At 45.7% G+C, this 26296-nt stretch overlaps 2 protein-coding genes across 3 annotated transcripts in view; one reads left to right on the forward strand and one right to left on the reverse strand.

Moving 5' to 3' along the window:
• Nucleotides 1-10000, reverse strand: part of SMYD2 (SET and MYND domain containing 2) — a 40768-nt gene extending 30768 nt beyond the window's left edge. For both annotated transcript variants that reach the window (XR_014562765.1, XM_083733629.1), the window contains exon 1: nt 9605-10000. Coding sequence is in view for 1 of the 2 variants with exons in the window: in XM_083733629.1 (XP_083589755.1) it covers nt 9605-9786 (182 nt within the window). In the remaining variant the exon portion in view is untranslated. The remainder of the gene's footprint in view (nt 1-9604) is intronic.
• The window catches only part of PTPN14 (protein tyrosine phosphatase non-receptor type 14), a 461328-nt gene that overhangs the window by 156701 nt on the left and 278331 nt on the right, over nt 1-26296 (forward strand). The gene's annotated exons all lie outside the window — the stretch shown is intronic.

The raw sequence follows: 26296 nt of genomic DNA on the forward strand, positions 1-26296 counted from the left end.
GCTTTTGGAATTGGAACATTTTTGCAGGAGAGCAGGAAAAGAAACTAGAGGAAAGTGAGGAGAGAGAACAATAAAAACAACATGAACAACAAGAATTGGACAAAGTTGGGAGTGGGAACATTTGGGACATCCAGATTTGAAAGGTCTAAAGAAACAAAATTGGAGTTTTTATTCTTAAATACAGAGATCTGGATGGAAGAAATGGACCTTTTTGAGATAGAGTTTTTCTAAGATTGGACGCTCGAAACTAAAGATGATCAAAAGGACGGCAAAGACTATTAAAAAGACGGCAAAGTGGACTTGTGAAGGATTTCGGCCTAGATGTGGGATCTCCAGGATAACAACAGGCATTGATGGACATTTGGGAACATAACCGGGAAAGGGGGGAGGGAAATTTGGAATCCAAAGGGTGTTAAATTATATTTTATTCATTTTTCTATTTTCTTTTATTTTAATCTGTTCTGCATATTAAAGAGGGGAACTCGTGGAAGGGAGCGGGGTCGATTTTAGGGGATGGAAAAACATTTTTAACATTGGGCTAACTATATTAAGTTTAAAATTTGGGGTAAGAACTTGCTGAATCTATTTGAAGGAATTGGAATACAAGAGGGGGTGGGGTGGGGAAGTCCTGGAAAGATGCTAATGAAAACAAGCTTATAAAATGGATGTTTTATTTCTTTTCTTTTTTCTGTTATATTTGAAAATGTTCAATAAATATTATTTAAAAAAAAGAGAGAGAGAGAGAGCCATTTTGTAAACACAAGAAGAGCCTGTTGGATCAGGCCAAAGGCTTGCTCTAGCGGTGGCCAACCAGATGCCTATAGAAAGTCCTTGGAGAAAGAGTACTCTCCCCATTTGGGATTGCCAGCAATTGATGTTCAGGGATATTACTGCCTATGCTCTACTAGCTAACTATGCTCTACTACTTCCTTATGCTGGTAATAGAATTATTAGGTCTTCGAATTACTAGAAGATGTTAGAAAACCATCAGAAGTCCCCAGTGTTCTCTTCTCCAAAGAAAGACAAACCCAGGTAAGAACTGTGCCCTGGAACCTCTTGCCTCTTGGGGAACCTTCTAACAATATTACTTGGTTTTTTGGGGGAGGGGTGTGTGAAATTATTATAAGGGATGCGGGTGGCGCTGTGGGTTAAACCACAGAGCCTAGGGCTTGCTGATCAGAAGGTCAGCGGTTTGAATCCCCACGACGGGGTGAGCTCCTGTTGTTCAGTCCCTGCTCCTGCCAACCTAGAAGTTCGAAAGCACATCAAAGTGCAAGTAGATAAATAGGTACCGCTCTGGTGGGAAGGTAAACAGTGTTTCCATGTGCTGCTCTGCTTCGCCAGAAGCGGTTTAGTCATGCTGGTCACATGACCTGGAAACTGTACGCTGGCTCCCTCGGCCAATAAAGCAAGATGAGTGCCGCAACCCCAGAGTCGTCCGCAACTGGACCTAATGGTCAAGGGTCCCTTTACCTTTTATGTTACATTATTATTAAAACCATCAAATAATTACAGCATGAGAGAAAAGCTCATGATGTTCTTTTTGTCAAGAGCTCTAAGGCCAACCCCCCCCACCTCTTACATTGAAAATTGGCAGTTAAATAAAGCATATATGTTCTTATAGACTTAATGAGTCAAACTGATAATTCTACAGCAAATACCTCGCAATTTGTACATTATTTATAGCAAGGAAATGCAGCCAACACTAGTCCTAGTCAGAGAAGACCCAGTGAAAACAATGGGCATGAGTAACTTAGGTTCATTAACATGCCTCTACTCTGAGTAAACCTTATTTGGCTACAATCCAACAAAGAATAATAAGGGATCTTAAGGGATCTAGTCCATGCCCCACCCCAGCAGCAAAGGAATAGTTTTTGATGTACTAAATGCATCTCATCTTTGATGAAGAAGTAAATAGCCTGGAGAGCCTTTTGGACCTAAGTGGGGCATAGTGAGTCTTGGGTCAACAAACTGGGCCTCCACCTCCACTGCAGCTGCAGGAAGATCAGGCACTTTCACTTCTAATTTAGGCTAACCATGGTTTGTAATGCCATCAGTATCGACACAAACACTGGTTCAACTTAATGACGGTTAGTAGAAAGACAACTTCAAGTCATAGTATACTAAACTAGTTCCCCACCCTACCAGCCATACTTAAGATTTCTGCCAGCCACAGTTAGGAGTTTGGACAATTAATCTAAAACAGAAGGTGAAGTTTCCAATCTCCTCCTCATGGTTGCACTGGAGGAAGAGAGGGGAAGGGGCGAGTACATAAGCCTGAGGCTCATGTCAATATTTTGATATTATATGCAACGTTGCCTCCATTAGTAATATGAAAAAACCATGAACTATTCCATATACGGATAAAGTAGGTAATAATAATGCTCCTAAAGCGTTTAGGTTGGCACATCAAAGTGCAAGTAGATAAACAGGTACTGCTCTGGCAGGAACGTAAACATTTCCGTGTGCTGCTCTGGTTCGCCAGAAGTGGCTTAGTCATGCTGGCCACATGACCCGGAAGCTGTACGCCGGCTCCCTCAGCCAGTAAAGCGAGATCAGCACCGCAACCCCAGAGTCATCCACAACTGGACCTAATGGTTAAGGGTCCCTTTACCTTTACCTAAAGCCTTTAGGGGTCAAAATAACAGTTTATATATGAATATTTTATTATATTTATTATTTTATTTCCTCCACAGTTCTTTTTCTATTTATACTGTGTCTGCAAAACTCTCATATTAAGGGCAGGACTGGTGTTATTTTGCACCCAGCCATTTCAAGTATTTTATAAATAAGATACTGTATAATAAAATATCACATTATGTGGCCCATGACAATAGCTTAACAAAATACTTTTGAGGATACTGTGTGTCTATCTTTTGATACAATTAACTCCTCCAGAGGATGCATGTTTATTGGGAGCAACATTTGTTTTAAGTCGTATATTTTGTTACCATTTAACCACTACCCTAGATGGAAAAGATATGTCATATCCAATAGAAAGAGAATGTACTAGTTAAAGTTATCAAACTTTTGACAGGCAGAAAGACAGGAAAGGGTCAAATCAGTTTCACTTCACTCCCGAAATCCAGAAGTTAAGAATACAAAGCAGAACATAAATATAAATCTACCATTTTATGACAACATCCATGATACCATTCCATGGCAAATATTACAAACACTGCATCCAATTAGCATAGCCTTTGTCAATGCCAGCAAAACCATAGGCACAGGGAATTCCACCTAGGAGCATGTTCTCAGACGAATGGTATATTTTGGCCAGTTTCACTGGGGTCATGTACCACCTATATATCATTTTCATTACATTTTCCTTCAGTGCATTACATGCAGTGAAGTTCAGCCCGGTGGTCCACAACCTTTCCCAGTCCTCAAACATAATATTATGCCCAACATCCTGTGCCCACTTTATCATAGCCGATTTCACCGTTTCGTCTTGTGTATTCCATTTCAGCAGCAAGTTATACATTTTTGACAATACCTTCGTCTTAGGTTCTAACAGTTCTGTTTCCAATTTCGATTTCTCCACCTGGAATCCTAACTTTTTATCATTCTTGAAAATTTCTTGAATCTGAGCATAATGTAGCCAGTCTCGCACTTTACCTTTCATTTTTTCCAAACTCTGCAGTTTCCAATTATTTCCATCTTTTTCTATTATTTCCCAATATTTCGGCCATCTGGCCTCCATATTGGGTCTTTTTAAGGCCTTAGCCTCCAGAGGGGACAGCCACCTCGGTGTTTTGTTCTCTAGTAAGTCTTTGTATTTAGTCCAAACATTAAATATTGCTTTTCTGACAATATGGTTCTTGAAAACCTTATAAATCTTAGCCTTGTCGTACCATAGGTATGCATGCCACCCAAATGCGTTGTTAAAACCTTCCAAATCTAACACGTCCGTGTCCTCAAGAAGTAGCCAATCTTTTAGCCAGCAGAAAGCTGCGGCTTCATAGTACAGTTTTAAGTCTGGCAGGGCAAAGCCCCCTCTTTCTTTTACGTCTGTTAATATCTTATACTTAATTCTGGGCTTTTTGCCCTGCCAGACAAATTTGGAGATATCTTTTTGCCACTTCCGGAAGCACTCCGTTTTGTCAACAATCTGCAGTGTCTGAAATAAAAACAACATTTTTGGCAATACATTCATCTTGATGGCAGCTATTCGTCCTAACAAGGAAAGTTTTAGTTTTGACCAGCTATCCAAGTCCCTCTTAATTTCAGACCAACATTTTTCATAATTGTCTTTAAACAGACTCAAATTTTTAGCTGTAATATTTACCCCTAGGTATTTCACTTTCTTAACCACAGTCAACTCTGTCTCTCTCTGAAACCGTTCCGACTCAGTGTCCGTCAGGTTTTTCCCCAACACCTTAGTTTTTTGCTTGTTTAGTTTAAATCCAGCCACTCGACCAAAGTCATGAATCAGTTGTAAAACTCTTTTCGTACTAGATTCTGGCTCCTGTAGTGTTAAAACTAGATCATCTGCAAAGGCTTTAAGCTTGTATTGTTTCATTCCGACCTGAATCCCTTCCACCCGCTGGTCCCCTCTAATCATGTTCAGGAGCACTTCCAGGACTGAAATAAACAGTAACGGGGAGATCGGGCAGCCTTGTCGTGTCCCTTTCTCAATTTTAAACTCTTCTGTAACCACATTGTTAACTATCAATTTTGCTTTCTGTTCTGAATATATTGCATCAATCCCATTTTCAAACCCCCGCCCCACTCCCATTTCTTTTAAATTCCCCTTCATAAACTTCCAGGAAATGTTGTCAAAGGCCTTCTCCGCATCTATGAAGATTAAAACTGCTCTTGTATTTATATTTGTTTGTAAGAGTTCCAATATGTCTATAATATTCCTAGTGTTGGCATACATATGTCTACCTGGGAGAAAGCCTGCCTGGTCCTTATGAATTACTTTGTTTAAAACCCTCTTGAATCTACTTGCCAAAACATCTGCAAATATTTTGTAATCCACATTCAAAAGGGAGATGGGGCGGTAGTTCTTGAGTTGGTTCTTTTCAGTTTCCGATTTTGGTATCAATGTGATAAAAGCCTCCTTCCACGATTCCGGCGCCTTCTTTCCCTCCATGATTTCATTGCTGACCTCCATTAGTGGTTGTATCAAATAGTCTTTCAATGTCTTATAATACTTGGAGGTCAGCCCGTCAGGTCCTGGCGATTTGCCCTGTTTCATATTCTGGATGGCCTGCTCAATCTCCTGTCGTGTTATCTTGCCGTTTAAAATTGTTCTATTTTCTTCTGAGAGTTTTGCTAGTCCATTTGATGCCAAGAATCGTTTAATCTCGGTTTCGTCTTGTGGCCCTTGGGTATATAATTTTTTAAAGTATCTCTGGAAGCACTTTCTAATCTCTCCGGGGTTCTGGATATTCCTTCCTTCTATCTCTAAATTTGTCACTGTATTTAACTTTTGTCGCCTCTTCAACTGCCAGGCTAGCAGTTTTCCACATTTATCTGCCGATTCAAAAGTTTTTTGTCTCATTAACTTAATTTTCCATTCTATTTCCTGGTTTATCAATGTTGAATATTGTGCTTGATGAAGTTTGATTTCTCTTAGAATCGGCTGGGATTTTGGATTAGATCTTAACTTCTTCTCTAATTCCTTAATTCTTTCCAAAATTTTATCTTTCTTTTCGTTTTGCTTTCTTTTCTTTATCGTATTCTGTTGTATCAGCAACCCCCTCATTACAGCCTTGCTCGCGTCCCAGATAGTTCTTTTTTCAATTGTAGTATTCATATTAATCTCAAAATAGTCCTTTAGTGCTTTTTGGGCCTTCTTGATAATCTCTTGGTCTCTAAACAGGCCATCATTCATCTTCCATCTGAAGGAACCTGTTGAAGTCAATATCATATCCATTCTCAGGGCATTGTGGTCAGAGCATGTCCTTGGGCATATTTCCACCTTTCTGATCTTTGGAGCCAGGCCTCTAGTTATCCATATTTGGTCGATTCTTGTCCATGTCATCTGGGCCTCAGAGAAAAATGTTCCTTCCCTTCCCAAGGGGTTTCTCACTCTCCAAATGTCAATCCAGTCCATATTGTCTGTCATTTCAAAGAAAGTCTTTGGTAATCTTCCGTTTTTAGTAACATTTTGATTCTGTGACTTGTCCATGTTTGTTGAAGCAACTCCATTCATATCTCCCATCATGATGATGTTGTCATAGTCCAGATAGTCCAGCATAGTCTCATGCAATTTCTTGTAAAATTCCGATTTTCCTTCGTTTGGGGCATAAATTCCTAATATCAAAATTTTTTCGCCTTGGAACTGTATTTCTATTGCTAGGATTCTGCCATGTTCATCTTTAAACAGAAATTTAGGTGACAGGCTCTCTTTTGCATAAATCACCACACCTCTTTTTTTGACATTGTCCGAAGATATAAATTCCTGACCAAGTCTCTTGTTTATTAACACTTTTCTGTGGAGCCTAGTCACATGTGTTTCTTGTAGGCAAATAATGTCCAATTGTTCCTTTCTTAATATGTGAAAAATTTTTTTCCTTTTTTCTGGGATGTTACAGCCATTTATATTCCAACTCAAAAGTTGCAGAGACATCCTGAAAAAATCTGGTTATTCTTGCTGTGGGAGTGCTTTATTTTCCGAGTTTTCAGGATCTGAGGGTGCTGTTCCCCCTGAAGGTTCAGGCCCTGAAGGCAGTCCAAGTCCTTTGTGAAGATCCTCTCCGTGTGCCGCCAAAAATTTGTCTCTGTCCTCTAATGTTCTGATTTTAATCTTTCTCCCTCTAAAAGTAAACGATATTCCTTGAGGGAACTCCCACCTGAAGATAATCGAATTGCTCCTTAACAGTTTTGCTAGTTCCTGGTATTCTGCTCTGAGATCTAATAGCTGTTTAGGAATATCTTTGTAAATTTCAATTCTTCTGTCCAAAATGTCCAGTGACTTCCCGTAGTGCAGGCCCAAAATCTTGTCCCTTTCCTCCTTTGATCTCAATATTATCAGGCAATCTCTGGGTTTCTCTTTTCTTATAAGCCTTCCAAGTCTAAAAGCAGATACAATTTTAAAATCTTCTTCTTGTAAATTCCAAAACTTGGAAAATTCTTTAGTTAAAAATTCGACTAGGTTGCCTTCTTCCACTTCTGGTAATGAACGTATCCTCAAGTTGGCCTCCCTGTTCCGAAGTTCTGTCATAGAAAAGTAGATCTGATGTTCCCCTACTTGTTTGCTGAGTGGTCTCACTTCTTTTTCAAGCTGGCCCACTCTTTGGCTGGTCTCCTCAGCCAATTTCCGATTTTCACCTACAGCCTCTTTTAGTTCTCCAATAGATTGAGCATTCTGTGCAACTTGTCCAGTTAGTCTGTTCAGGCTTTCTGTGTTTTGGTCAATTTTTGCTGTTTGCTGATCAACTTTTTTGTCCAGAGCCTCCAATTTTTCAAAGATCTTTTCCAAAATAGAGCCACTTCCTCCTGTGGCCATTTCTTCCAATTGCAGTTCCTCAGTCTCCCCCTCCCCTGACTGAAGAAGGGAGGCCGCTTCTGCCTCAGGAGGTAAAGTAGAAGGTAAAGTAGGCACAGATGATCTACGCTGCGAGACTGCAGATAACGTTAGAGTAGCTTGTTTGGTTCTTCCCCCTTTTTTTCTTGTTCCACTCATTCCAGAGCTATCTATAAGCCAAGGTCAACTTTGAATGTTCCCATGAGAAAGCAACAACCCAGATGTTCACATTCAAACAGGAGGCCGGGAAAGAGAAAGTAAATTAAAGTCACTGCTTTAATTCCCAATGCCTCTAGGGGGAGCTTATAATGTCTTTAGGGAGAGAGATATCCAAATCAAATCAAATCAAATCAATAAGTACAGTTCAATGTCCAAAGATCTCCACAATATAAATTTTGGCAGAGTTAGGGCTTAAAAACCCATCAATATTTCCATCAGTGCTTAGACAGCCAAAGTTTCAAAGTTACCAGTTCAAGCTCAGAATGTTTCAAAGTTCTGAATCTAAGTATCCAGCTTTGCAGGCTGACAGCCACTTACTCAGGCAAAACCCGCGCCTGGGTTCTTTCTTTTAATTGTATCCAAAAGCCAGACAGAAGAGAGGTATCTTTGTTTCCATATAGGTCCAATAAAAAGTAGCAAATTTTAGTCCTTAATCCACCCAATGCGATAGTTAAATAGGTGCCAGATCTGTCAGTTTGAAAATTGGCTCTTTGTCTCCACTCCTCCTGCTCTTTGCTTTCAAGTTCAGTGTTAGCGGAAGACGGACTTCCTGTTTATCGTCAATCCGCTTTCAGCCAATTTCAGGGTTTTCGGGGTGTTAAAAGTATAAGTCCCATTTACTCACGAATTTCTTCCTTTCCAGTTTTAGCAGTCACAAGAAGAAAGGTCAGCGCTCACCGGCAACGGCTCCGCGGCTTCACTCCGCCGATTGCGGAACGACCCTCAGCGCCGCAGCCTCCTCCGCGATCCGGAGCCCCTTACGGGGTTCCTTCAACGTTTTGGGGGCTGCGCCTGGCGCCCGCCGGGTCCCAAGACTGCAGGCTTCTGCTGCCTGCAGTTTTCCGATGTGGGTCTCCGCTTCGCCGTAGCGGGCGACCCGTTCTCGGACGGAGCTCCCTTCCCAGTTAGGAAAGGGCAGCCATTACCCTTCGCGCCGCCTCCGGAAGTGGAGGAGACCACATCTTTTTATGCCAGTTTAACAGTGCCAAGAAGGAATGTAATTGGTTTTAAGAGGCAACCAACCGCCTGAACATACGCAGAGCAAGATGTCCCTAAACTGCTTGATTTCAGTGTGCTTAGTTAGGCTTACCTAAATCTAACTAAGCTCAGGCTAACTGCGTGGAAAGATTCAACTAACTTTACCAGATTAAATGATCGACTGCCGGATAATCCTTTCTCTACTCCTTTACTGTCCAGAGATGTTGCGAATTTTAGTTGGCAGCTCAAACTACAAAGAAAGAAGGATGCATGCTCTTTCTGAAGGACAGTTGAGGATAAGCATGGCTTCCTTTGAATCACAGCTTTGCCATTTTCAGCCCTGGATCCAGCTATTGAGCATCGACACCCCCTGGACACGTGTAAAGCCTCCTCTAATCCCCCCCCCCATCCCACTTTCGATTCCCCTGGGAGACAGCTGAAGGGCAGCCAGAAATCCAACAGGTGCAGCGGGTTTCCCAGACAGGAAGACGAGATCCTCCTCTCCACCTGTGGGTTTGCTGCCTCTCAGGCTACCGGCAAAGCCACGCAGCAGTCAGAATGACGTCTCGGGGTGCGGGAGAGGGCGCCCCATGTGGGGCTGAGGCAGGAGGCTGTTGGATGTGAGAGAGGGCGCAGGCAGGCCCGCCGGAGGAGCCTCGGCCCCTCTTCCTCCCGCGCGCGCCCGGCCTCCGCCAGCAGCCTCCCGGGAAGGGCCTTCCCTTCCGCAGAGAAGCGCGCCCTGGGCCGCCGGAGCTAGGACCCGCGGGGAATTCGCGGGCGCCGCCAAGGCGAGCGCCTGCCCCCTCGCTTCTCGTGCCTCCCGCTCGGCCTCCTCCCTTCCGCCGGCAGGGGACGGGCGAGCGCCGAAGGGCAGCGGCCAGGCAGGCCGGCAGGCGGTATAGGCAGGCCGGCCGGCCGGCCGGGCGGTACCTGGCGAAGCAGCACTCGCAGTGGTTGCCCCTCTCGTTGACGGTCAGCACGCACGTGTAGGCCGGGCAGGAGAAGAGCAGCTCCCCGACGGCGAAGCGGCGAAGCGCCCGCAGCCCCCGGCCTTTGCCCGGGCTCTGGAAACGCTCCAGCGCCGGAGACTCGGAACTCCTCGCCGAGCTCATGGCTCCTCTCTGCCAGGCGCTGCCGCCTCCTTCTTGGCACAAGCCCCGTCGTGGCGGCGGCCTGTGCCCTGGCTATTAATGGCGCGCAGCAGCAGCAGCAGCAGCCACCCGCAGCGCCCGGCCCCGGCCAGCCAGAGCTCGCAGCACATACATGGGCATGGGCAGCCGGAGCAGCAGCAGCAGTGGCGGCCGCGGCCGGCTCCCTGGGAAAAGCGCGCCGGGAGCCCGCTGGGTCCTAGAGGCAACGCGGGCCCGGCTGGCCGCGCGGCACCCCGGGTACGCGCCCCGGAGGTGAGGGGTGGCGGGCCCTGGAGATGGAGGCTTTCGTTGGACGGGAAGCCGAATCCCTTCTGCTACTCCCCCCCCCCCCCTCACGGTCTTTCGTTTGACTTTGAGGGGTTAAGAAGTCGTCTCTCTCTTTTTTAAGTTGCCTCATGGCTATCGAAGTTAACCTTTATATCATGGCATTTGGCACGTTTTCCAATTACACTCCTTACAAAATGACTCAAAATTTAAATAAATATAGAAAGTTAGAAAATTTCCCATTACAAGTCTTCGGTTTACCCTGCTAGTGAATTGCTTACAATAATCTTTCAAATACAGTGGTACCTCGGGTTAAGTACTTAATTTGTTCTGGAGGTCCCTTCTTAACCTGAAGCACCACTTTAGCTAATGGGGCTCCCGCTGCTGCCGCGCCGCTGGAGCACGATTTCTGTTCTCATCCTGAAGCAAAGTTCTTAACCTGAAGCACTATTTTTGGGTTAGCGGAGTCTGTAACCCGAAGCGTATGTAACCCGAGGTACCACTGTATCATATAAATTTACTCCAGTCCTTTTGGAATACGTGATCATGCTGGTTTTGGATATTTCCTGTCAGCTTCGCCAGTTCTGCAAAGTCCATCATCTTCATCTGCCACTCTTCTTTAGTTGGTACTTCTTGTTTCCATTTTTGGGCTGAAAGAATTCTTTTAGCACACAACCATTCTAAAAGCGTAAACCAGTGCTGTTTTTCTAGGAAAAGAGGTGCCGGAGGAGGTCACTATGAACTACTTCTCTTAGACTAGCAATGGCACCCACCTGAGAGTTCTGGAGATGAGGTGGGGAAAGCCCTGGCTAAAACTAAAAAGCTCCCCCCACAGCTATGTGGTACAAAATGAAAGGTCTTTAAATTCCAGTCCTAAGCATGTTTTACCCAGAAACAAGTGCACCCTAGTGGGGAATGTTGTTTGCATCCAGAGACAATGGAGTGCACCTCCAAGGGTGAAGCCAAACCGCTGCATTGGCAACACTGAAGTGACCTCCCCAGGGCGCAAGCCAGGATTGTGTGTATGGAGGTCCTGGGCTGCCCACATGACAAGACCCCTTTCCTCTCAGCCTCACTGATGTGATCCAAAGATAAGCAGAGCAATACATTTGGCACCAACTTGGCTGCAGGAGTTGATAGAAGGAAGCGTACAAGGCATCATCTAACTGACTTAGGGACAGTTACAGATAGGTAGCCGTGTTGGTCTGCCATAGTCTTGCGGAACCCTGCTCCTCCTGGTGACTCATTAGATGACCTTGTTGAGGACTGGAATAACCGGCTCTTGGCAGCCATTGATGAGATCGCGCCTAAGCCTCCTCTGCGACCCCGTCGAAACCGGGCCCTTTGGTTTACTGAGGAGCTCCGGAAAATGAAGCGGGATCTCAGATGGCTAGAGTGAGTATGGCGACGGACTCGTGACGGAGCCTCAAGAACATCTTATAGGACGCTTATGAAAGCCTATGAGATGGCTATGAAAGCTGCTAAGAAATCTTACTTTGCAGCTTCCATTGCATCTGCTAGCTCTCACCCGGCACAACTTTTTAAAATAATTAGGTCAATAACGTCCTTAGGAGGACAACCAAATTTAAGCACAAATTCGACCCACAGCTGTGAGGCATTCGCGAGTTTTTTTGCGGAGAAAGTCCGCTTGCTCCACCGTGACCTCCCTGCCAATTTAGATACAGTGACTGAACTGGAGGCCCCTCGACTGACTTCAGGTCCAGTGTTGGACCATTTCGATCGGATACTCCCTACTGATGTGGATAGATTCCTCCAAGTTGGTAGGCCCACCACTTGCCTCCTTGATCCGTGCCCGTCTTGGCTGATTAGGGAGTGTCCAGATGTTGTGCGGACCCCCCTGGTTGAAATTATCAATTTGTCCCTTGACACGGGGACATTCCCAGGGGAATTGAAGGAAGCAGTGGTGTGTCCACTCTTAAAAAAAACTTCATTAGATCCCTTAGACCTATTCAATTACCGCCCAGTTTCAAATCTTCCATACCTGGGTAAGGTAATTGAGAGAGCGGTTGCTGAACAGCTTGGTAGGTTTCTGGAGGAAACATCGGCATTTCAGTCCGGTTTCCGTCCTGGTTTTGGGACGGAGACGGCTCTGGCTGCCCTAACAGATGATCTCCGTAGACAACTGGATCGAGGCGGGTCAGGACTGCTGATCCTTTTAGATTTGTCAGCAGCCTTTGACATGGTTGATCATGATCTTCTGGACCACCGCCTCGCAGACGTAGGGATACAGGGCATAGCCCGTAACTGGTTGTGCTCTTTTATCTCTGGTCGGGGACAGAGGGTGGCATTAGGGAGGGAAATGTCGTTGCGCCACTCCTTGGTGTGTGGAGTGCCGCAGGGCGCAATTCTCTCCCCGATGCTTTTTAACATCTTTATGCGCCCCCTTGCCCAGATATCCGGAGCTATGGGCTGGGCTGTCACCAATATGCTGATGACACTCAGCTCTATCTGCTGATGGATGGCCACACTGACTCGGCCCCGAACACACTGACCAGATGCTTGGAAGCTGTGGCTGGATGGTTTCGTGGGAGCCGATTGAAACTAAATCCTTTGAAGACAGAGGTCCTATGGCTAGGTCGGGATGGCATGGGGATGAGGGACCAACTTCCTTCTCTTGCGGGGGCCCAATTAGTGCCATTGCCTTCCGTTAAGAGTTTGGGTGTAATCCTTAATGCCTCCCTTTCCATGGAGGCGCAAGTTACAGCAACAGCCAAGGCGACATTTTTCCACCTTCGCCGCATCAAGCAGTTGGTCCCTTACCTTTCCCGCCCCGACCTGGTCACAGTGATCCATGCGCCGGTCATCTTCAGGCTTGACTACTGTAATTCGCTCTATGCGGGGCTGCCCTTGAAGCTGTCCCAGAAACTCCAGCGGGTACAGAATTTTGCAGCGAGGCTCCTCACGGGGTCTCTGCCATGGGAGCATATTCACCCAGTGCTTTTCAAGCTGCACTGGCTCCCAGTGGAGTACAGGGTCAGATTTAAGGTGCTGCTTTTGACCTTTAAAGCCCTTCACAGCCTAGGACCCTCGTACCTATGGGACCGCCTCTCCTGGTATGCCCCACGGAGAGCCTCAAGGTCCATAAATAATAACACCCTAGTGGTCCCAGGCCCTAAAGAAGTTAGATTGGCTTCAACCAGAGCCAGGGCCTTTTCAACTCTGGCTCCAGCCTGGTGGAACGCTCTGCCTCATGAGACCAGGGCCCTGCAGGATCTGATTTCTTTCCGCAGGGCCTGTAAGACAGAGTTGTTCCGCCTGGCCTTTGGCTTGGAGCCAATTTGATTCCCTCCCTCCCTCCCTCTCTCTCTCTCTCTCTCTCTCTCTCTCTTTTTCCCTCCTCTTTCTTTTCCTTCTCCTGCGATGAGGCTACATTTTAATATTTTAATGTTCCATTATTTTAATGTTGTATTTTATTTTTGTTTTTAAGTTGTAATCATTCATCTTGTTTTTATTATTGCTTGTAAGCCGCTCTGAGCCCGGCCTTGGCTGGGGAGGGCGGGGTATAAATAAAAAATTATTATTATTATTATTATTATTATTATTATAGTCAAAACAAAAAAAATTCCTTCCAGTAGCACCTTAAAGACCAACTAAGTTAGTTCTTGGTATGAGCTTTCATGTGCATGCACACTTCTTCAGATACACTGAAACAGAAGTTAACCAGACCCTTCTATATAGTGAGAAGGTGGGGAGGGGTATTACTCAGAAGGGTGGTGGGAATGGGTGATTGGTAGATAGCTGCCAATCATCACAGCTATCTGCCAATCATCACAGATATCTGCCAATCATCACAGCTATCTGCCAATCACCCATTCCCACCACCCTTCTGAGTAATACCCCTCCCCACCTTCTCACTATATAGAAGGGTCTGGTAACTTCTGTTTCAGTGTATCTGAAGAAGTGTGCATGCACACGAAAGCTCATACCAAGAACTAACTTAGTTGGTCTTTAAGGTGCTACTGGAAGGAATTTTTTTTGTTTTGACTTAGGGACTCCACTCTGGATTTGTTTGTAGGGTTTAGTCCTTAGCCTTTTCTTTTTCCAAAGAGATCCCACAAGGCAGAGGAGACTCGAGACACAAGAGCTTATCAAAGATGTAGTCATTTCTGGCTACTGCCAAGTGTCCATGCACTACAACTTCCATCACCCCTGACCATTGGGTGCACTGGGAGTTTGATTGCAACAAATATCTGAAGGTTTCCCAAGCCAAAATGCATTCAGCACAATACATTTTACTAGTATTGCATCTGCAATTTCTTATTATATGCTAAGGCTCTGAAACTCCAATGTGGACATGCTCTTTAGAACCTAAGATTTTAATCAAGCTGAAGGTTTTTTGTTTTTTTTAATGATATAATTCCCAGGAGGTAAATGTGAAACATGAATCACAGAAAAAATCTTAACATGTTAGAAACCCTTCATGGCTGTAAGCAGAGGGCATTCTACACCTGCAGTCTGTAGCCTGGAGGCATGAGAATAAAGATTTGCTAAATAAGTACTGCTGAAGTATGACACACTAAGGGCACAGCTCAAGATCATTGACTCATCTTCCTTTCATTAATGCAGAAGGAAGGTTTGCAAACTTTGTCAGAGCAAGTCTCTGTAAATGAAGACGGAAACTGTTCCAGCTTCTCTCAAGTGTCACAAAGGGCCAATTCACGGAAACATCCCACCTGCAGCCACAGGCTTTTCCCCCTCGTTCTTGGCCCTGGTTGTGATGTGTATGTGGCAAACCCGGGTTGCCTGAATCATGGTGCAATGTGCACCATGAAGGGAAAAATACAACATGGCCCGCCATGTGCAGAGTACTTTGGCAGTTCACTGTTACAGCATGCAGTCCCGCTAAAACTTTAGGCGCAATTTATTTTAAGGGAAAGTGAGGGATCAGGGCCATATTTGGGCCCGTAAAGGTAAAGGGACCCCTGAGCATTAGGTCCAGTCACAGATGACCCTGGGGTTGCGACGCTCATCTCACTTTACTGGCAGAAGGAGCCGGTGTACAGCTTCCAGGTCATGTGGCCAGCATGACTAAACTGCTTCTGATGAACCAGAGCAGCGCATGGAAACACTGTTTACCTTCCTGCTGGAGCGGTACCTATTTATCTACCTGCACTTTGATGTGCTTTCGAACTGCTATGTTGGCAGGAGCAGGGACTGAGCAACAGCAGCTCACCCCATTGCAGGGATTCGAACCGCCGACCTTCTGATTGGCAAACCCTAGGCTCTGGTTTAGACCACAGCACCACCCACATCTCTTTCATGTGGGCCCATACCAGACTTGAAAGCACCAACAGACAGAGAAATTTAGCAGTGCAATCCTTTGCCAACTTGAATCCATTATAATTTGTGGCCTTAAGGTACTTTAGGCGCATAGGGCTGGGTGGCAAGACTGCAGTCTTAAGGCATGCTTAACTGGCTCCAGTTGCGCTGGCTGTGGTGAGGCAGAGCCACCTCCCCCAACACTGACTTCAATGCAACTTACCTAGAAGGGGTTGGCATCAGGCAACAGCAAGCTTGGGGTTGGCAGAACCACTCTATTACTCCCATTGGTACTGCCCCAAGGCCACTTCCGCTGTACCTCACTCCAGCCCTGTTCAGAGGAGCTGCAGTGACACCAGTGTCGAGAGGTTGTCTCTGCTCCATGAACCACTACTGACTCGTTCCCATTGAATTTAATGGGATTTCTGAGTACAGTACTGGGATACACTTGCCTAGCCTGTGACTGGCAATCACTACAAGGGATGAGGCATTCAACTTCCTAGATTGCAATGATTTCTAGGGGGTAGAGAAATACGTGGAGGTCTCACTCTTGCCCTGCCATCTGGGTCTGTAGGGCTTTCCCCCAAAACAAATTAGATTTGTCAAGCTGCATTAGTAGAACAGTAGAACAACAAAAACACCTTGTCCATGAAGGGAGATATTGGGTCATTCTGCTTTTCTGTTAATGTTTACTATTTCCATTAATGCTATTAAACCAACTTAAACACCACTAATGATATTACTCATGTCAAATTGTCCGGGCCATCAGCTTGATAAACTATTAGTGACTTTAATTGACAGAGACATAAATTTGAAATTGGGACCATGCCGTGGATAAGCAGGGCTAAGCAATGTGACCTTGCTAAAAATACGAGATGAACAAAGGGGCTCCAATCTGCTACAATTAGCTGCGTTTATAGCTCATTAGAATTAAATATATTATTTGCTTGTGATATGTGTAACCTGCCTTGCTCGCTGCCCATAAGGGTTTCTCGGAACACCAACCTATGAAAACAGTCTCGTAAGAATAGCAAAATCTGCATCTCATCTGCATATGAGCATGCAAGCGGAAGCAGGAATTCAAACTAATATTGTCACACTTGTCACCTTTTGCTTCTAACGCCACATCCCTATAGAAGGTGTGCGTGGCAAGGCCACAGCTGTCGCACTGTTCTGTCAACTATGTAGTGTGCTAAGGGTTCTGGTGGGAGCGAAGCCTCTGGCAACATTTAGCTGAGACACCCTGCTTGCCTGGAAAAATTCTATGAACAAATGTGCAAGCCTAGCTCCCCTTCCATGCTACGCCAAATGCACAGGCTGTGATCTGTGGATATGCCAACACCAGTGTGCATGGCTAGTGGGCGCAATCCTGATCTCCCCTTGCACATTCACTGCATGCGGCAGGGAGCATGTCGAAAGAAGGCTATGGAAGGTTCCCACTCCCAAACATTCCAACTGCTGTGGGTGAGAGAACAAAGGTCCAACTTCTGGGAAGAATGCAATAGGTCAGCCCACAGGGACCCAGGACTGGGAGGAGCTACATCAGTAGAGACTGAGAAGCTGAGTGACTGGAAATCACAGGAGGCTGGGAAGCAAAGTGGCAAAGAGTCCAAAGGCATGTGCTGGATGGGTGTGAAGCAGTCCCAGCCGAGAGTCAGGGTGACTGAAGGAATGGAGTAGGTGGTTCAGTTATTTGACAGCGTCACTGCTCAATTTTTCTTGTTAAATGGGATAAATAGAAAGATGTAACACTGCAGGTGTTGTTGAAACTGAGCAATGCTGTTTTACTGCAAATGAATAAAATATTCTAGATATAGAAAGAGAGTGGGTGGTGCACTGGAAAGCAGGGATCTGAAGAAAGAATAAATATTGGATGCATAAGGGTGAAGAAATAGAGTCTGGGAGGAACTTGAGCTGGTGGCAAGGGGAAATGGAAATCCAGGTGATATTTGAAAGCTGGAAGGCTCTATCTAAGGCAGAAAGCACAGCACAGTTTGAGATCCAGGCACTATGGGACTTAGTCCTAAAGCATGCATAAGACTGCAGTCTTGCCATGCAACCCTATGCACTTAGGCTTCCTTAAGCGTATGACTTGCAATGGATTTAAGTGCACCAATGCTTGGGGGGTGGGGAGAGGTGAGGTCAAGCCACCTGGAAACATGGAAGTTGGGCTAAGCATTCAGCTCACTCAGCTGTGTCCCATCTTTTGCAGCCACTTATCTAGATGCATTTCCACCATTGGGTGGTAAACTTGCTAGTTATCTGTAATGATCTGAGTTTTCTCAGATGTTCATGATAGAAGCTGCCGTGTTGTGGAGTGGAATGCCATGGGCATCAAGTTAACAGAATAAAAAGCAATTTGCTATTATTGTCCTCATGTAATACATCCCTCACCCCCCCCCCCCCCGCACACCATGCGGCTGAAAGTTCCTCTTTGTTTTTGTTATAATAATAAATAATAAATTTTATTTATATCCCGCCCTCCCCAGCCGAAGTCGGGCTCAGAGCGGCTAACAACTGTAAAACGATAAAACATTCTGAAATCATTTCATTATAAAATTAATTCCAATCAAATTAATGGCAACCATTGGGCTAGAAGTTCTGTGAGGATTGCCAAAGGAGGGAGTCAGAATAATAATAAATTTTATTTATTGAACCCTATAATAGATCTGAATATGGCACGGAATGGCAGGATACTCTGAAATATACTGAAATATTTTTGGAGTCCTGCAGTGATTTCATGCTCTTTACTGCAGCTTGTATAACAGTGATTGAATCCCCCCCCCCCCAAAAAAAAACCTCAGGCCTTTATATACATTATTTACACAATGAGTCTCGCCTGATTGGCTAATTCTGCTTCCTAACTGGAGCCTGATTGGTCTTCTCCTGCAGGCCAATCAGTTGTTGCATTCTATGATCATACCAGCCTAATAGGCCTCCTGGTTCAATCAGCCTCCTGGAGCCTGATTGGTCTTCTCCTGCAAGCCAATCAGTTGCTGCATTCTAGGATCCTACCTGCCTATTGTTCTAGGATCCAAGCTTAGCACATAATACCTCCAAAGAGCTTTTACTTAGCACCACATATGGCTGTTCTTCAGAAAAGGTTTGAAAGGATATGAATGAGGTCATGGTTAATATGCCACTCCTTAAACACAGCTCTTTGTCTCAGTCAAGGACAGACCCATTTGAAAAACAAGCTGTTGGTTTTTCAAAGCCACCAAACCAGTGATGTTTGGCACTTTCCTGAGTGGTCTCCTAAAGGGGGCAGCTGTTAAGTCACAGCTGGTTTTGTTCATCTATGATTCCTTTTCATGCTGTTGTGTGTGTGTGTTGATTTTTTTTAAAAAAACAACTTTAGCAAACATTTGTGGGACTATGAGTAAGTACCAGCCAAAAAAGCTGCCATCTTTTTGTTTAAATATTCGGTGGATAGGGAGATTTATGCTCTTGTTTACATTACAAATTCATACACCTTCCCGTCAAACCATAATAGAAAGCTGGTGCCACTGTACTCCACCTCTTAACTAGCATAAGTGCACATAAAACAGAGCACAATACATACTAGAAGATCATTAGGAACCAAATCAGCGTGAATGCCTTGACCGCAGAGAAGTCAATTGGTTATTTCATACTTTTTAAAAAATAATAATAAAATAAATGCTATTCTCTATCCCTCTCTCCTCATTTCCCCGACCTTATTTTTTTCTGCGTTTTGACACAATATTTTGACCTTAAAATAGAAATTTGCTTGTTCAGTAGGTTAATTTTTTTTGTTGAACTTCCATTCAACAATTTCTGGAGCTTCTGTACTAGCAAGGAAATCGGAAGGCATTTTCATATAACAGATCCTGGGTGAATGTGCAGTTAACCTGCTTACTTACACTTGGTATAGGATTTAAACCAAGGCTTAAATAGAACGTTCTGGAAACCAGGAGAGAGGAAGCTTTTTCCAGCCCGAGTGCTGCTTTCCCTTCTGGGCATATGCCACTGTTGGGTGAGGCCAGAGGCAAAAGAGGGGTGATCAACAAGTGTTGAGTTTTAAGGAGAGCGCAAAATATGGTCTGAAGCTCAACATCAAAAAAACGAAGATCATGACCACTGGTCCCATCACCTCCTGGCAAATAGAAGGGGAAGAAATGGAGGCAGTGAGAAATTTTACTTTCTTGGGCTCCATGATCACTGCAGATGGTGACAGTAGCCACGAAATTAAAAGATGCCTGCTTCTTGGGAGAAAAGCAATGACAAACCTAGACAGCATCTTAAAAAGTAGAGACATCACCTTGCCAACAAAGGTCCGTATAGTAAAAGCTATGTTTTTCCCAGTAGTGATGTATGGAAGTGAGAGCTGGACTGATCGCCGAAGAATTGATGCTTTTGAATTATGGTGCCGGAGGAGACTCTTGAGAGTCACATGGACTGCAAGAAGATCAAACCTACCCATTCTTAAGGAAATCAGCCCTGAGTGCTCACTGGAAGGACAGATCCTGAAGCTGAGACTCCAGTACTTTGGCCACCTCATGAGAAGAGAAGACTCCCTGGAAAAGACCCTGATGCTGGGAAAGATTGAGGCACAAGGAGAAGGGGACGACAGAGGACAAGATGGTTGGACAGTGTTCTTGAAGCTACCAGCATGAGTTTGACCAAACTGCACGAGGCAGTGGCAGACAGGAGTGCCTGGCATGCTCTGGTCCATGGGGTCACGAAGAGTCGGACAGGACTAAATGACTAAACAACAACAACGACAGTAGGCTATTTTCTAGCCACACTTGCACACACCCCTCTGTCCTCCATGGAGGCAAACAAGAAGCATGGTCAGAGTTCAAGGACACATTCCAGCCATGCAAAACTACAAACAGGCAGTGGGGGCATGCAGAAACTGGACTGGTAAGAGGTGTTACCAGGGCTAAACAGAAAGGCTTACATTTGGACCCTAGCCCTGAGGCTTACCCATTCTTGACAAAGACAATAATAAAGTAAGACTTGGCATTTATATGGTTCTTTGAAGTGCTCATAGTATTTCACTTGTATCCTCTTAAGTCCTCTTTGCGCTAATAAGCCTGTTTTGGAGGCCCATGGTATTATCCTCACATTACAGATGGGTTGCTGAAATGAATAATAATAATAATAATAATTTATTATTTGTACCCCGCCCATCTGGTTGGGTTTCCCCAGCCACTCTGGGCGGCTTCCAACTGCAATTCTCTAGCAACAGCCGCTCTACTTAGCTTCAAGAGAACTACTCTTTTGCTGGTCAATGTCTATATTCCCCCAGGCCAAAAAAACCCCGCGGTCAAGGCTATTTGGGCTGAGCTAGAGGCGTTTTTAGAGCCTTTCGAATCTACTTACCCGTCTGCCCTGACTATTGTGTGTGGAGACTTTAACGCTAGTATAGGAACAGATGACAACAGTCTATACACTCACTTCAACCTATTTATGGACCCTGAAGAACAGACGGATATTGGTGCGACACGACTGTCCAAAGATAGAAGAAGTAATTTTTCAGGTCTCTGCTTAGTGCAGGCTGCCAGACGGAGGGAACTGCTGATATTAAACGGCAACATAGAGGGGGATCGCCCCGGGGAATATACCCATTTTTCCAAGGCTGGGGGAAGCGTTATAGATTATATTCTAATCTCAAGATTTGCTCACAGCTTTGTAAGGAAGTTCCAAGTGGGCCACAATACTCTGAGTGATCACCTACCTCTAATTTTAGAGCTTGCAGGTCGGCCTTTTGACTATTCTATTGCCGAGCCACAATATATACCTTCTGTAAATTTGGGTATACCTGCTCCCAAAAGACTCAAATGGTCCCCAATACTGAATGAAAATCTAACCCTCCTTCTTCAGTCAGCGGAGTTAAAGCTTATTCGCTCCGCTATTGTGTCAGGCAATTCAGTAGATGCGATTATGGAATGCTTTAAATTACTTTTGGAAAGATTGAAATCCCATTTAACAACAGTGATACATAGCGCCGCTACAAAGAGGGCAAAGGACGGAGCTAGCTGGTTTGACCTGGAGTGCAGGCAAACAAGGAGACAAATGAGAACAGCCTACCAGAGATATAGGAAATCAGGGACTGCCCTCCTACTTAATGCTTATATTTATCTGAGAAGGTCTTACAAACAATTACTAAGGAGAAAGAAACTGGAAGCTGAAAGAGCCGCATGGCACAGTCTGGTTAAGGCATCGCACGAGAAAGATACTACTTGCTTTTGGCGAACCATATCTGGTCTACTGGACCAGGAGCGTACTAATTCCATCTGTACAGTGGAACCAATGGAGTGGTTGCGCCATTTTCAATCTTTGTTCTATGACCAGGAAGCCCAACACTACAAATTATGTATTCAATTGGAGGACCTACCTCATTGGCCACCAGTAACTGTAAAGGAAGTTGAGAACTTAATCGCACAATTAAAGAACAACAAGGCCCCAGGGAATGACTACATCCCTGCCGAACTTCTGAAGTCCAACATTGGCTGGTGGGCCCCCCTGCTGGCGTCTTTATTTTCTTGGATCGACTCAACGGGTTTACTCCCAGATGGTTGGACTGAGGCAATAGTTATTCCAATCTATAAAAAAGGACCTATGCCAGACCCGGCGAGTTATAGACCAATCAGTCTTCTGCCTATACCCAGCAAACTATATGCCAAACATCTTTATATTAAGCTAACTAGCTGGCTCGAAACTGAAGCTATTCTAGCGGAAGAGCAAGCGGGTTTCAGGCAAGGCAGGTCCACCATAGACCATTGCTTCACCCTAGCCTATTTAATTGACAAATATGCCAAAAAATCCCGTGGGGTGCTATATGCAGCCTTTATCGATCTAAAGGCTGCTTTCGATTCAATTCCATGTGCAAGACTCTGGGATAAATTGAGCACATCAAGTATAGACAAAAGACTATTATTTCTGATCAGCTGTTTATATAAAGACACGGTGCTGCATGTAAGAACTTCGTCAAATGGCCATCTTATAGGACCAGTTCCTGTCTGCAAGGGGGTCAAGCAAGGTTGCATCTTGGCCCCAGTTTTATTCAACTTTTACATCAATGATATGGTTAATTGTTTGTCATCTCCGGACTTCCACGCCCCCAAACTGGCTGACAAATCAATATCAGTACTTTTGTATGCTGATGATGCGATACTCCTATCTCGAACAAGAATAGGCTTAAATAGGCTCATAGGTGAATTTTCAGCATACTGCAGGAGAGAGCAACTGGTAATAAACTATCAGAAAACCAAAATTATGGTTTTTGCAAGGAAACACAGACAGTACAGCTGGAGGATGGATAACCAGACAATTGAACAGGTTAAAGCCTTCAAATATCTGGGTATCGTTTTCCAGTCGACCGGGTCCTGGGATGTCCATCAAAAATGTGCCAAAGAAAAAGCAGCTCAAAGTATTAAGATGCTGTCTCGCTTCTTTTATACGAAGGGGGGCAGATACATCCCAGCAGCCTTTGAAGTTTTTCAAGCAAAACCTCTGGCGCAGTTACTGTATGGGGCACAAATCTGGACGGGGAACCACTGCTCCAGTCTTGAAACTGTTCAGTCTAAATTCCTAAGGCAGATATTTGGCGTCCCCTCCTGTGTTCCAAACGCAGCATTACGACTCGAGGCCTGCCTTCCATCTGTAGAAACTCAGACCTGGCAAAGAACATTCAACTACTGGCTTCGTCTTAATCTAAATCCACCTGGTCTACTGCCTCTAGTAATGCAAGACCCCCACAAAAGCAAGTGGTTCAAAACTGTGCATCAAAAACTTCTTACATGCGGTCTGCATTCACAGTCCCTACTATCAATGGGCCTCATTAAAGCAAAGAGTCTAATAGGCCAGCGCCTGAAAGACATTGAACGGCAAAACAACCTGACTATCTTAAAGAAACTGTGCCCATGGTATACCTACTTTCCCCCTTCTCATTTTGACTCTCCAGCTCCATATTTGTTTAAATTAACCATCCCAAAATACAGACGTGCCTTTACATTGGCTAGATGGGATGTTCTCCCTTCTGCCGTACTCGAAGGTCGCTACCAAAAGACTCCATTTGAAAAACGACTCTGCCCATGTGGAGATGGTAACACGGAAACAGTGTTCCTATCCTGCCCCCTTTACAAAGACCTAAGGAATGAGATTATTACTCCACTCATTCTCTCCAACCCCGGCCGTTCACCAGACATCACACTGTATTTCCTCTTATCTGATACGGATAGTCAGATAACAGAGAAGGTCGCGAGGTACATCGAAAGAGCTATGAAATTGAGGGCCACCATCTGAGTGACAGACTTGTTCATCTGACGGACCTCCTTTTGCTTGTTCTTTTCTCCCTTTTATCCTTATTTCTATTTTTAATTCTTGTATAGCTGTGGCCTGTTGGCTTTGCTAATAAAGTTTTGATTGTGACACCGAAATGTCACATATCAAAAACTTCCCTGAACAGGGCTGCCTTCAGATGTCTTCTGAATGTCAGGTAGTTGTTTATCACTTTGACATCTGATGGGAGGGCGTTCCACAGGGCGGGTGCCACTACCGAGAAGGCCCTCTGCCTGGTTCCCTGTAACCTGGCCTCTCGCAGTGAGGGAACCGCCAGAAGGCCCTCGGAGCTGGACCTCAGTGTCCGGGCAGAACGATGGGGGAGGAGACGCTCCTTCAGATATACTGGACCGTGGCCGTTTAGGGCTTTAAAGGTCAGCACCAACACTTTGAATTGTGCTCGGAAACGTACTGGGAGCCAATGTAGGTCTTTCAAGACCGGTGTTATATGGTCTCGGCGGCTGCTCCCAGTCACCAGTCTAGCTGCCGCATTCTGGATTAGTTGTAGTTTCCGGGTCACCTTCAAAGGTAGCCCCATGTAGAGCGTATTGCAGTAGTCCAAGCGGGAGATAACCAGAGCATGTACCACTCTGGCGAGACAGTCTGCAGGCAGATAGGGTCTCAGCCTACGTACCAGATGGAGCTGGTACACAGCTGCCCCGGATACAGATTTGACCTGTGCCTCCATGGACAGCTGTGAGTCCAAAATGACTCCCAGGCTGCACACCTGGTCCTTCAGGGGCACAATTACCCCATTCAGGACCAGGGACACCTGCCCACCTCCTGTCCCCCAAAAACAGTACTTCTGTCTTGTCAGGATTCAACCTCAATCTGTTAGCTGCCATCCATCCTCCAACCGCTTCCAGGCACTCACACAGGACCTTCACCGCCTTCACTGGTTCTGATTTAAAAGAGAGGTAGAGCTGGGTATCATCTGCATACTGATGAACACCCAGTCCAAACCTCCTGATGATCTCTCCCAGTGGCTGCATGTAAATGTTGAAAAGCATGGGGGAGAGGACAGAACCCTGAGGCACCCCACAAGTGAGAGCCCAGGGGTCTGAACACTCCTCCCCCCCCACCACTTTCTGAACACGGCCCAGGAGGAAGGAGCGGAACCACTGTAGGACAGTGCCCCCAGCTCCCAGCCCCTCAAGACGGTCCAGAAGCATGTTATGGTCGATGGTATCAAACGCCGCTGAGAGATCCAGCAGAACTAGGAAACAGCTCTCACCTTTGTCCCTAGCCCGCCGGAGATCACCAACCAGTGCGACCAAGGCAGTTTCAGTCCCATGATGAGGCCTGAATCCCGACTGGAAGGGATCCAAATGGTCCCCTTCTTCCAGGCGTGCCTGGAGTTGTTCAGCAACCACTCGCTCAATCACCTTGCCCAAGAATGGAAGGTTTGAGACTGGGCGATAATTGGCCATCGTGGCCGCATCTAAAGATGTTTTTTTAAGAAGCGGTTTAATAACCGCCTCTTTCAGCGGGTCTGGGAAGGCTCCCTCACGGAGGGAAGCATTCACCACCCCACGAAGCCCATCGCCCAGTCGTTCCCGGCTAGCTTTTATAAGCCAGGATGGGCAAGGATCCAGGAGACAGGTGGTTGGCTTCACTCGTCCAAGCAGCCTGTCCACATCCTCGGAGGTAACAGATTGGAATTGATCCCACACAACTTGACTAGACAGGACTCTAGCACTCTCCCGCCCCGGCCCTGCTCCCACGGTGGAGTCTACTTCTTCCCGAATCTGAGCGATTTTATCTGCAAAAAACTTTGCAAAATCATTGCAGGAGAACATGTGGCCCGTACTGGGCCCTGATGTTGCAGGTGGTTCCACTAAATTGTGAACCACCTGAAAAAGTCTCCTGCTGCTGTTTTCTGCAGATGCAATAGAGGCGGTGAAGAAAGTCTTCTTCGCCGTCGCTATCGCCACTTGGTAGGCTTGACGTTGAGCTCTAACCTGTGTCCAGTCAGATTCGGAATGAGTTATCCGCCACCGGCGCTCTAGCCGTCTCAACGATTGTTTCATTGCCCTCAGATCCGTGGAAAACCACGGGGCTCTCCGGGCTCCATGCAATCGGAGAGGGCGCTTCGGAGCCAAACAGTCAATAGCCCTGGTTAACTCCACATTCCAGCGGGCCACCAGGGAATCGGCTGAAAGGCCATCAACATGGGATAAAGCATCCCCTACCACTCTCTGGAAACCATTTGGATCCATTAAGTGGTGGGGGCGGACCATCCGAATTGGTCCCACCTCCCTGCAGAGGGGATGGGTCGCAGAGAAGTCCAGTTGCACCAGGAAGTGATCTGACCATGGCACTTCTTTCATTTCACTTTTACTTAGTGTCAGATCACCAACATCCATAGAGGTAAACACCAGGTCCAAGGCATGTCCGCGGCTATGGGTTGGGCCAGACTTATTCAGGGACAGCCCCATGGAGGCCATGCTTTCCATGAAGTCCCGAGCGGCCCCTTGTAAGGTCGTGTTGGCATGGATGTTAAAATCCCCTAGGACAACCAAGCTAGGTGTCTCCAGGAGAACATCCGCCACGACCTGAAGCAGCTCGGGCAGGGAATCCTTGGTGCAGCGGGGAGGTCTGTACACCAAAAGGAATCCTG

This window comes from Podarcis gaigeae (genome assembly GCF_964106915.1).
Source record: "Podarcis gaigeae genome assembly, chromosome: 3".
Lineage (NCBI taxonomy): Eukaryota > Metazoa > Chordata > Lepidosauria > Squamata > Lacertidae > Podarcis > Podarcis gaigeae.